Source organism: Ruditapes philippinarum, unplaced genomic scaffold (genome assembly GCF_026571515.1).
Source record: "Ruditapes philippinarum isolate M1 unplaced genomic scaffold, ASM2657151v2 ctg5630_1_1_1_1, whole genome shotgun sequence".
Classification (NCBI taxonomy): domain Eukaryota; kingdom Metazoa; phylum Mollusca; class Bivalvia; order Venerida; family Veneridae; genus Ruditapes; species Ruditapes philippinarum.
This window is the reverse complement of record NW_026860039.1, coordinates 1-13,072: the sequence shown is the minus strand read 5'-3', so window position 1 is coordinate 13,072 and position 13,072 is coordinate 1. Positions and strand designations below refer to the sequence as shown.

Sequence of the window (13,072 nt, the reverse complement as noted above, 5' to 3'; positions counted from 1 at the left end):
TCGTGGTTAAGTTTTTGTGTGTAAGCTGGTATCTCCATAACTACTGAAGGGAATGGATTGAAACTTCACACACTTGTTCTCTGTGATTGTATTGAAACTTGAAGGGTTTGTACCTTTTCGTACAATTTTATGTATTCATATAGGTAAGCATTATTATACTCAATGAAACACCCTTGTGACAAATTTTCGAATAGTCGAGCGTTACTGTCCTCCGACAGTTCTTGTTTTTTTTCCATTTCCAGTACATCTGGTGAATGTGCACATGTTCTTGCTGTGATAATGAAGTTAGCAGACTGGCTTATTGAGGGGTTAGAGGTACCACTCTGCCACAACAGTGGGATAAGCCCCGTGGACCAAAAATTCAGCCAGAACCAATCAACTATGGTCATAGCCAAACCAGGAAATGCTAACAGAAAGAGGAAACCTCTCACACCTGTATTTGATGATAATAGGTATTTATAATTTTAATGTTTACATAATATAAAGTTTTGTTTTAATAAATGTGATTTCTTTAATCCGAATTTAATGACTAATAAATCAAATAAATAAATATGAATAAATAATATCTGGTTTTTTCTATGATTTAATTATTATCAACCCAAAATTTACAGTTTTTCAGCATGCAACAAATAGTCATAGTAAAATATTACAAATGAAAAGTATAAGTGTTTGATATTTTCTATATAAAAACTAAAATCTAATCCTGTTTTTTACAGGAAAATTTCACTTCACAGCACAGATGTTACATTCTTACAATCACTTCAAAACTGTCCTTTATCATATTTGTCTACAATGCCTGAAGAGACAATACAGACAGACTGTGGTAAACAGTACCTTGGATCAGCTCTGGCATATCAGGTTTGTAATTCATAACTTATTCCTGTATAAGAAATGGCATAAATCCAGTGAGGAAACAGCAACAAAACCATATTTGATTTATACATGGAAACAAGCTTAGGTCAATTCTGTTATCAACTATTTTGAATTTTTTGGCTCTAGAAATAGCTCTTTCAACATGAACTCTGTGTGCTGCTATCTTTTTTGTAAGTTTAACATCACCAGCTGACATTTGTCCTGCGCCTGGCGCAAATGGTGGTATGTACAGTTTCAGCCCAAGTTCCTCAATTTCCTCGCGAATAAGAAACCCCTTATCAACCATTACACCATCTCCTGATTTAAGCTTTCCACTATCAAGAAGCTGTTTCAATAATTTAAGTAAACCACTTTGCTTTGTAATTTCCTTATCTGATATAGACCCAGAAAATAACATTGAAATGAAAGTGAAAGATCCTCGAGGGTCTATACCAACAAGTCCCTTTAGTGTTGTTGCTGACTTATAGTCAGAGTAGCACTGACTTTGACTGCGCATTGAACTAGGACGTTCCACTTTTAACTCAGTTCCGTCTAATATTACAATTGTTGTTGGAAAATCAGCCATGAATTTTTCGGGCATTTGCATTTGAATTATTTCTCTATCTGGCCATATTGACACTGACCCAAATCTGTAATACATATAGTTTATCCATCCACGAAATAAAGCTCCTGCATCTTGTGGTGAAATTTGAAATAAATTTGCTATGTGTTTAAATTCAAAATTTAAACGCAATTTCACAAGGGTTAACAATAACTGGTCTTGTAATCTTATTGTTTTTTGGCTAGATATTGTCTTCGGAAAATTAATAGGGGTCTCACCGCTGTAGGGAACTAAAAATTTATATATATTCATGAACTGTTCAGGTAAAACCTGTGTAAAATTTAAATTTTTCTCTTACTGGACTGTCCCGAAATGACTCTACATTGAAATGACATTTCTTTTGTACATTATCGTCAAATTTGGTGTTATATCAAGGTTTTTTAGTTGTAATTTTCCTTCTTAGATTTTTATTTTCTAGGACCTGTTGTGCCATTGATTTAGTCTTTGTAGACAATTCCTCTTTCAGAGCACTATTTTCAAGCAACTGCTCTGCCATTTTTCTTTTTAATTCCATATTTTCAGCTGCCAAGGCCAACATGTCTAATGGTGATATCATTGCTGATTCTGTAAAACATAAAAAATCATGTGAAATATAAGTTTAATAATAAGCATTGTAAAATATTTTGCAGGTTCCACTCATGCAGCCATTAGAGCTACAGGGTCACAAAACTGATTGTGGAAATCTATCAATGCCATTCCAGCCAAAAATAGAAGTACCGGACCTGGTGTTAAATAATAGTGATAAATGGGCTATGTTGGTAAAATCTCAGGAAGAAGCAGAGGCCTTAGAAATGTCCACCAGAGATCAAAGCCATTCAACAGTATGGCATAAAGAAAGAGAGAACAGAATCACTGCCTCAACATTTGGGAATTTTATGATTCGTAAAGCTGATTTAAATGATAAATTTGTAAGAAACACGATACAGCCCTTCAAAGTCCTTCAAATCTGTGCCCACTTCATATGGCAAAAATAGTGAAAGAGTCGCCATCAACATGTATCGAAAAAAAACAAAGAATCATGTACATGAATGTGGATTTGTAGTGAATCCCCTATTTCCATTTCTTGGTGCAACCCCGGACGGGAAGGTCTGTCAAAATGGACAGTCTGGTATATTGGAAGTAAAGTGCCCCTATATGATCAGAGACTGGAACATTTTAGATGCGTTAAGGAACTTTGAAAAAAAGAATAACTTGTTTGTTGAGGAGGTAAATGGAGAGATATTATTAAAGCGCACACATAAGTACTGGTACCAAGTACAGGGACAGCTTTTAGTAACAGGGGCAGAATTTTGCGATTTTGTAACTTTTACAAAGAACGATCTTAATGTGGAAAGAATTTTTATCCAAATAAAACTGACATGAAAGAAATATTAAGTAAAATGTCTGCAGTATATGTTGAGTATGCTAGCAAACTCTGAACTCACCATTGACATTGTCATTTTTCAAATGCATATTTGTTACAGATTGAGGTTGATCTGTTGTTACTCCTTGAAAGTTGTATTGCTGGCTATTTTCTTCATCACTGAAATGTTTATCAGTTCAAATCATATTATCACAATTACCTTATGATTCAATAGAATATTCTTATTTTGGCAAAAAATGTACATGTATCTCTTGTTAAACTTTTACAATTATAACTATCAAATTAACTTTTAAAAATGTTACTGTTATAATAAAGTTTACCTACAGGTATATTTAATGCACATTTTACACTTGAATATTGTTTAAGTTATGATTAATATACATGTTTACATGTATGTGTAAATACTTACTTAGTTTGTAATTGTGATAGGATTTTGCGCCGCTTTTTGGGAGGCTCTGACATAGGTCTAGGTTTTGGTGGAGCTCTGCATGGTGTGTGCTTAGCTGCTGAACCTGTACAACTGTCTGCTGGATAAGGGTCGGGGTATTGCTCAGATGGCCCTCTTTCAGGGAAATGCTGCAATCAAATTGTTATAGCTTACTGTATTAAAACTTTTCTGTTGGTTTATATCCTTTTTGCAGAAATAAAATATGTTTAACAGGAAAATGTGTTGTTTTATCTTTTAAAGATTTTTTCATTTGTGAAAATTTGTCTGAACCAGATATTTTACAATAATGAATTATTGCATATAAGCTCCCAAAATTGGGTATAGACTTCCAGTTAGCGTGACTAGTTAAGTAGGAAACAATTAACTGTATTAATTTGAATATGATTATGGCCAGCACACCAGTGTGAGGGTGAACGGTCTTGGTACGAAATGTCTGTCACCCAGTCCACTTTTTCACATATTCCAAACAAACATATAGACTGAGCGTAGTCAGTGCAACTCGTGACAGAATGGATTCCATTCAGCTGCTGAAAGTATTTCAAATTTGTCGAGGCCTTATGCAAAATTAAATACGCCGTCTGAAACAAAACCGGCCATGAAAATGATAAGCAAAAACATTATACCCCACCCACTTTCAGGAACATTTTCCTAGTCTACACGGTTTAGAACTTAGAAAATTATACAAAAAACAATTTAAAAAAACTTCGTTCTTTCCTTAATTTGTTCATACCTTAGTGCACACATATAAATTATAATTCCCGTCAATTTTCTCTACATTTAGTTGATCGTGAAGACGTCCACAAGCCTTGATCCAGCGTAGGCACCTTTCACGGTTTCTTTTAGGCTTCGGAAACGGAATAAACTTGATTTCCCCTACTAATCGATCAGGGAAACGAGAATCTGACTTGCATAGTCCCCATTGACATCTTTTAACCATTTTATTTTGATTTTTCACGATAAATTTATGAAATTCTAATACATCGGATAATTCGTCGCCGTGTTTCTTGGAACCGTAATGTCTAAGGGTAATGTCTAAGGTAACACCGCTTGGGGGTGTGTGAAAATCGTAATCGCTGATTGGCTAAACGGATATCATTTTATCGATTTGATTGACAGCTGGCGTCTGGTCAATTGCTCTTTAAAAGTAACATTATTATTTTGCTTCATATAAGGTAATAATTATTTTATAGTAGTGGGAGAATCATTATTGAAAGGTAGTTAACGTAAAAATGTCGCTGAAATATATGAACGGGAAAATTTACATTGAAATAACTATAGGTTTGTGAAAATGTTTACATTTACAAAATTCCTTTCAAAACACTTGATCCTAAGAAGTTGCAATGTAAGATAACGACAATTTGATATTAATGATAAACATGTCAGTCATCAGTTCGTGAAAATTGTCTGCATATTATCAATCAAATTGACTGCTGTATAATTTGTTTACCGACTCGGATAATGTCGACATAAATAGGACTATCAATCTCTGTTATTTTGATACGCATAAGATTTGATCAGAAAACTTTTTTAGCACCACAGTGTAGTAGAAGACAAGAAAACGATAATCGTCACTAACATAGAGACATATTTTATTACATGAATTCCTTCAAGGAATTAAACTTCATGTGGTGATTGTGTGTGCTTTCTGGTTATTGATAATACAAGTATAAACAATACATGCACCATTATCAATTAGTCAATCGTATTTTTATAGAATAATTGATGAAATGACTCAATAACATGTATATAAATGATATTAAGTCAAATGTTTTACATAACCGTTACAAAATGTGAATAAACAAGTTTCTTAAATACATGCAAATCTCTGATATGGTAATCAAACCTAGCATCATTATCACAACTAGCTATAGCAGGTTAGGATAATTTTTGCCTGTTGTTATTTGATTTAGTATACTGTTAAATATAATGACATTGTTTAGAAATGATTTATTTAGTTTTCATGTTGTTAATTATCATAAATATATATGCTATATTTACAATAGCCGAATGTTTTACCAGGAAGCTAACACCATTGTGTTTGTATCCGCATTGTTCATCATTCATACATTTTAATTTAATATAACAGTCGACTGATATATTAATCAAATTGTAGGACTTGCTTATGCAAAGTGATTGTCAAAATCCCTGAACAATTAATCAGTGGAGTAATAAAATGCGGCGTCAATTAATCTCACAATTCAATTAAGCAGGATGGATGTTGACGTTCATGTGTTAAAACTGTAGTTGTTATCATAAGAAACATTATGCCGGAGAATAAACTCAGATAAAGATACATAACAGCTTGTTATTTTGTGTCTTGTCAGCGCGGCTTGTACGTTGACATTTTTGCGAAACATGAAGCCTAAAAAAGCAGTTCTTCCTAAAACTCAATGTTCACATAAAATATAATTAAAAATACATAACTACACATTTTTACAGGATATTGCATCATAACAATATATATTTATTTGCATTATTAAGAAAGTTTTAAGGTGAAATACGTACATTTCAGCGTAGAAAAATAGTTTTGCTAAACTAAACTAAGGGCTGCTGCATTTATGTACTTATGCTGTGCGTTCAAAAGACAAAAGCTGAGAAACATTGCAGCATTCTTGAAATTGAATAGTCTATGCATTACCAATGAAAAATAAAACAAACATTTCTAAATGAAGATGTTGCCCACAGAAGCTTGAACAATATCATGTATATGACTGTAGATCTTAATTTATGTTATACTGACACGTGATTTATACCTGTAAACTAAAAATGTTATAAGATTATAGAGAATATTAACTTGCTGTTTTATAGGCACATGAACAAATTAATGCATATAAAAACATTTATGTTATAACTTAATTAAGTTATTTGTTAGTTTACTATACAGAAATCTAGCCTAAGCTCTGACGCGATTCAATATAATACGTAATGTTACAAGACAACTGAACTAATAAATGCTTATACGTATTAAAATGACGACCAAATTGTAAAAGAGCTAAAGAGACGCTGACCTGTAGCATTATGAATTTGAATGATAGAAATACCATTATGTAGACGTAACCTTTTTTACTTTCCTATTTCTAAATTTTAATCATAATTGCATTGGTGACATTAAAATGTTATTTCTTATTAATTTTTCAATATCTATAATATAGACCTTTAATAATTGTAACTTTAACGAAATATTTTTATAATGTCTGATAATACTTATCGGCTTACAAATGTGAATATCATAATCAAATTAATGTTGTCTTAATCCTTCATGTTTACAATGCAAATATAAAGAATAAAACACAGCAATGTTGATAAATCTGCTTTATTTTCTATATATTATATAAATATTATTCATTAGCAAACATTTTGTTTCGACGGAGGCTGCGTAAATACCTCAAAACAATGATACCGTTATTTGTTATTCATCCACAAAACGATATCTATGACGTTTTGTTTGGTAGAGAACATTGCATAAGGCCAGACTGAGTATTAATTATTTTAACATCTCAAAACTTTTCCGGGGGATGGTTTATTCAACTGCATTAATTATTATATTTGTGTGTAACCAATCACGACTAAGTATAAAATGAAGGCAGCTTCATAAATTTAGATAAAAACGTTTTCAGATATGTCTACATTTTGAAGAAGTTAATTAACATATTTAATATATTGCTTTTCATATGAAAATGCTGTTTTTATGTCCTTTATATCTTTAATTTGTTTCCGTGTTACACTCAAGTGTTCCAAAGGTAAGCGTGGTTGAACATGAAATAATATTCCTAAATATATACGACTGCCCTTTGCAAATAACTCTATATAAATCATAACAAAAGATATAAATCTGATATTCTTACCATTTTTGTAAGCATCAGGTGACTGTATTAATTGTTTCAGTAATCGTAGACCCCTTTGCCAATACCGCAAAAAGTAGCATTACGAAAATTTTGCTGACTATGAAATAGACATTTTATTAAAGAAAAGTTAGGCAAAGTATAATTGATTCATGTTTTATCTTTTTCAGTTTAACGTGCTTCGAAATCATATAATGGCCGTTTCGATAAATACATGGATAGTTTAATAGTGTGATGATTATTACAACAAACTACTGGAATATGAGCATCAAAATGTTGGAGTCTGATTTGTCAGTCACACGAGACAGTGCAAGCGATAGAATGCATTATAGTTTTTCCGTAAAAACAGGATCTATCAAAATAGCATTGCTTACTTGTAGCATATATCCTAAGATTGTTATTTTGCTTGTTTCCTTGAATAGCATGTACGACATAAGATATGAACTTGTGTTGTTAAATTTTTGATGGTTGTGATCAACTCAATTCTATCACCAATTATATATATTGTTTGTTTACATAACCTTTTAATTAAACAATTTTTGAAATTTAATTCAAAATAACTCTGAAAATGAGGATGTTGCTTGACTTAGTGTCTTAAAAACTATAATCTGTGTTTTATACGGTAACTAAACCAATGTATTATACGGTAAGAGACATATTCCAATTATACAGTTGAACTGTAATAAATGTTATTCAGATGAAAAGAAAACGGACACTATATATTGTATTTATTGTTTATTACCAAACCAAGTGCAAAATCGACCTAAAGAGGAATTGACGGTGAAGGTCTCAAGCAAATTATTTGACTGATTGGTAACTGAATACTGTCATAATATTCCTTCATCTGCATAAATACCGGACAATCTTCCTAGTTGTCACGAAATAAGTAAAATGTGACATTTTCAGTTTCGATGTAACTTCTATAATACATCATGATATAAAGTGATGGACCACAATATATTTAATTTGAAAATTTTGATTTCCCGAAAATATACACTTTTAAATATAGACATAAAAATAGACAATAATTGTACAAATCATAATATTTCATGAAGGAAATTATGAAAACAGAAGATAATGTTCATTAAACGTTCTCTTCTTATTCACTCATTAAAAACATGTCGAATGAATCAAAATATATGTGGTATAAAACTATAAAACATAAGCGCAAAAACTACAAGGATAAACATTAAATTTTCATGAATTCCTCATTAGTTGAGGATGCAAAATAGTCGTCAAAACATTTTAAACTCCATCGACGGAACCCATGATACAAATTGCTTGTATACTACATTCGATATTATCGATACCGGTATAAAGTCATATGTGTAATTTCTGAAATAATCCCCTGATGTGTAATATAATTAACTGGTATCCGCTCATTTATCAAAGTAACTGACTGCTATATTGTATGTTTACCGAATGCGATAATGTGGGCATTATTTGGTTAATCAATCATCATAACTGTCCGCGAAATATGAATATCAGGAAATATAAATCGATGTGATTAAAAAGTGAACACACCTCACATTCAAATCAATGTTTACGTACGTTAGATATTCCAGTAAATACATTGTATACAAATGTGTAAAACGATGACTACATATAACAATTATCATATTCTCGCACAACAATCTTGTAAAATAATTACTTGAACCAACTTGTTTCCTTGTCCGGGCACAACTCAAAATCATGTTCAGAAATATATTGTACGTCACTGACTTCAGAGGAGGGCTCTTACAGTTAAACGTTATGAATTTAACTTTATATTATTAAATGTATTGCTTGTTTCTGTGAGATATTGTTTTTAAACTAATGGTATTTGAATCATTTTCTGGTTATTATTTAAAAAATGCGATTACTATATAAATGAAACATGCACTATAACCGTGGTAACTAAACTTATTAAACTCCATCCGACCTTTTGTGTTAAGATAAGCAATCAGAAACGTGACACGACAGTTAAAGACTGTTGTTAATATTAAGTGATTTAATGTATGTCACAGGAGCATTGTAGTGTTGAAATATTGATATAAATTGTTACAGTAGCGGTTTATATCAATGAATCTCAGATTTAATAAGTTATTGGTACGATATTGAAGCTTCCTTCTTGGAATATTTCTTAGTTTAAATTAAAAGTTCATCAACAATTACATGTCATATTCTTTCTAAACTGGTAAAAGTGATGATGTACAGATGCAATATCAGCCATAAACAAACGCATATTAACAGTGATATCAATTTTATTATTGTCGTACTCTTCATATTATCAAGAAAAGTCAATGACTTTTGCGTGATCATATTCTTTACTATGCCATGTTTACGTTATTGATCACACTGTCGAACTAGCTAACGGAAGACCGTTGGTTCTACTAAACTCCCTGACCTTTTGATTGTTTGGTTTTACGGGGCAACAAGACATGTCATATGGCACCAACGCGGGAGATGTTACAAACTTTAAGCAACATCAGGAGTCAAAACAACCCACCTGCTGGACCTAAGAGATGCATGAATTCTAATTCTACTCTGGATCCATTTAGTCGCCTCAAACGATCATTTAGTGTTAAACTACGGTCTTAACTAGAAACGACAACCTCACAGCGCCGACCGTACCATAAATTTTGCACGAATGGACATCTGCGATCTGCGTCCACCAAAAACGTTTGAAACTCAACATATGACTTTTTTAGTGTTGGTGTGACCTAAAACCCTAACAAAACAAATACACTGCTAGTAGACTATTTCGTGCAACGGACATATTTATCTGATGATATGAAATAAAAATACCCTGTAAGATGAGTGTTGATATTAGTAAGCTTATTATTTTTTAGTATATTCAACTCAATGAGTTAACTTTACTGATATTAAAGAATTTAATACACATAGTAAACGGGAATTTGTCGGTACTGAGGCATATGTTTTTATTATTTTCATTTCAAAAAGTTACTCTTCATTGTTTCTTTTTTTATCTTAGATTTTTTCTCATTCTGCTTTAAGCATGATAGAAATGAATGCATAACATAGTATATTTTAACAGTATCATTATCTAGTTAAGACTAAGATGTTAAACAAGACTTGTCTTTAATACCAATACAAATGATTTGTATAAATCATGCCGAACCTTTTCAAATCAAGATCTGTTAACGACAATCGGTTGCTCAAGCGTAAAACGTACATCGGGTTATGTTTAGATGTACAATTGTTGATGATATATTGCAGCGTACCAGTAAAGCGATCTTTAACTTAAACGAACTGCACTTTTTTTTCAGTGATTGTTTAAGGTCAAACCTCTCCATATTCAAACGTTGAGGGAGAACTCATTTTAGAACAATTGTATCATCAGATGACAACTTTTCACAATGATCTTTTGTAAATAATATCAGGGGATCAATAAAACAACATTTGAAATAACATGTCTTAAATAATGTAAGAACAGAATCTCTAAGGGGATTTTTTTACTGATGGTGTAAGAATTAACCCATGAAAGCAACTGCGTAAATGTAAGAATGTTGAAGACAAGGCGGAACGTCACGTAACGTCTTTTTTTGCGCGAATAATAAGTTCATGGTATTGACGTCACGTCATTTACTATGTAGTTACACACCAGTGTAAATTAAGCGAAGAAATAGATAAAATGCCTTGATCACTAACCATTTCTAGGTTTCTTTTTCAGCCTTTTGATATATGTATTCATTTTTCGGCAACCCATTTTATAAGTCTTTCGGAAAATGCAAATACATGTATGTCAAATTGTTAGCAAATCAAATTGTAATTAACTTAAGACAAACAGGGCACTTGATTTCCACACATTCAACTGACGTACTTTTGTTTGAAACGTCTTTTCAAATTTATAATGAATGAGTAGTACATTTGTCACTATCAGATTATTATAAATTGGTGTAATTAGCTTAAACTAGCAACTATGTTTTTTCAAAAATACATTTGAGAACTAGATTCGTTTAATAAAACACCCGGGAAAGGATTTAACTATTGTTAAGTCAAGCTTCCAAATATTTAATATTTTGTTTGACATTCTTCCTGTCGTTATATACGATATATTTTTTGCCATTTTACTTTCAAAGTGAACAGATAAGTGGTCTTACATTTTTCTGTCTTTATCTCTTAGAATATAAAAAGCTAGAACTCATTATCAATTTTATTTCATTTCTAGGATTTATTGAAATATCTTTGTTGTCTGTGAATACATAATCTGTACAGCAAATGCACATTATCGTCCACAAAGCGAAATAGAAAATTTGAATCCTACTAATGTAAAAAAATATATATGAATCTCCCATAATGGAAAAGCAAAAAATAACTTGTTTTCACTATACTCAGACAGGATAAGAGCAAAGGCTTTCGTTAAACATCCCAATAGACAATTTTGTACATTTTTCCGATTTTGGAAAGCGGTAAAAAGCCAGTAATTGACAAAAGCGGCACGGAATTGATATTTGTTAAGCCTTTTGTGTACAAAATGCAAGTATAATAACTATTTTATTTCATATTGTAAATATTTGTACTCCCTATTGAATTTTATATTCTTGTAAAAACCATTATTTAAAATGAGTGGGAAGGTCTGTATAAAGTTATTAATAATTATAAGCAGTTCTTTCGCTGATATAAATATACATAAGCGCATTGAATTGCCAATACACTTGATACACTTGAATTACAGTTCTGTCGTACCATGTACCAGATATTTTGTCCTGATTACTATTGTCAGATGTAAAAACTATTTTTTACACGCGTAACCATTTCATCATCTTTCTATGTGAAAAGGATGTTGATTCAAACACTTTAAATCAATTTCTGATCAGATTTTGCAGATTTTTGTAATGAGAAATTTTAATAAAATTTAAATGATCTCATGAATACCGATTAGTAATTATCTAATGGTACACGATACTTGTCTGCCATATTGGGTTTTGATTGATTAAATGTCTGTTGCAACAGAGTAAACGTTGTTCGTGTTGAGCTATTGATACATGATTCATAAAAGTAATTGGAAATATTTGATGTGAAAATCTCCTGTGCAAGTTCGATGATCTGGCTCGATGGACCTGCTCGTTAAGCTTCAATAACGGTATCGTAAGAAACTGCAGTTTTGACATTTTTTAAACGTTTGGCTGAAAGTTCTTTAGTGGGAGGGGAGTAATAGAAAATAAATATGCAGCCAAGCTCTTGCATTAACGAACATTTAAAACAGTATCGCGGGACCATCCTAAACATCTCTAATACAAATAATATTATGAAGCCAATCCAACACCTTAAATGATATATAAATGACAAATAGAATAACACTATAGTGGAAGACATTTTTTTTCAAGAAGGTTTTACATTTGGTGATAATCATCTTTTATTCCGAAAATGAATTATTTTAGAGCTCGGATCTTGGCCTAAAAATTGACTCCGAATGGTTTATTAAGACTCTGTTGTCATTTTTGCAACTTCCGTCCTAGACTGCTCGCTTTGTGGTTTTGCCATATTCATACTTATTAATAGAAATATTTATTCCAATTTCATCTGCATTACCAAATACTGGAGATTTCAATTTTAATTGTTGCCGAAACAATAATATAGTTAAATATGTTATACTTATAAATTAACTACTCGAATATAAAATATTACGATGCTCTTATATTTTTTTTTATTTAATTGGAATATTGATGATCTTCTTATCGATGAATCCCCATTAAAGATGAGTACAACTTATAAGCATTTCACGATGTTCTTACTTAAAAGGAGAATCAATTAAATGTCAGTAATTTTTTTCCTACTCCATGGTTACGCTTTGGCTGCATCCTGTTATGCAGTTTTCTTGTCCTTTCACCTACATTCCTCTGAAATTGTCTGAAAAGTCTGCTCGAAAAACTTCATAATTAATTCATGTTTTGTTTAAGCTGCAACAGTATTTATGTTTCATAAGTTTGTGTTTGTTTTTC

At 31.5% G+C, this 13,072-nt stretch overlaps 2 protein-coding genes across 2 annotated transcripts; one reads left to right on the top strand and one right to left on the bottom strand.

The window, feature by feature from the left end:
* The first annotated feature begins 321 nt into the window (after window positions 1-321).
* On the top strand, window positions 322-4,007 carry LOC132758679 (uncharacterized). Its single transcript, XM_060750366.1, has 3 exons — window positions 322-452; window positions 717-858; window positions 2,104-4,007. The coding sequence occupies exons 1-3, from the start codon at window positions 382-384 to the stop codon at window positions 2,446-2,448; spliced, it is 558 nt and encodes a 185-aa protein (XP_060606349.1). The 5' UTR covers window positions 322-381; the 3' UTR covers window positions 2,449-4,007.
* LOC132758678 (uncharacterized) lies at window positions 1,780-4,405 on the bottom strand. Its single transcript, XM_060750365.1, has 4 exons — window positions 4,016-4,405; window positions 3,247-3,413; window positions 2,899-2,996; window positions 1,780-2,038 (listed from the first exon to the last, which is right to left on the bottom strand). Exons 1-4 carry the CDS (start codon window positions 4,220-4,222, stop codon window positions 1,845-1,847), a joined length of 666 nt encoding a protein of 221 aa, XP_060606348.1. The 5' UTR covers window positions 4,223-4,405; the 3' UTR covers window positions 1,780-1,844.
* Window positions 4,406-13,072: the final 8,667 nt, after the last annotated feature.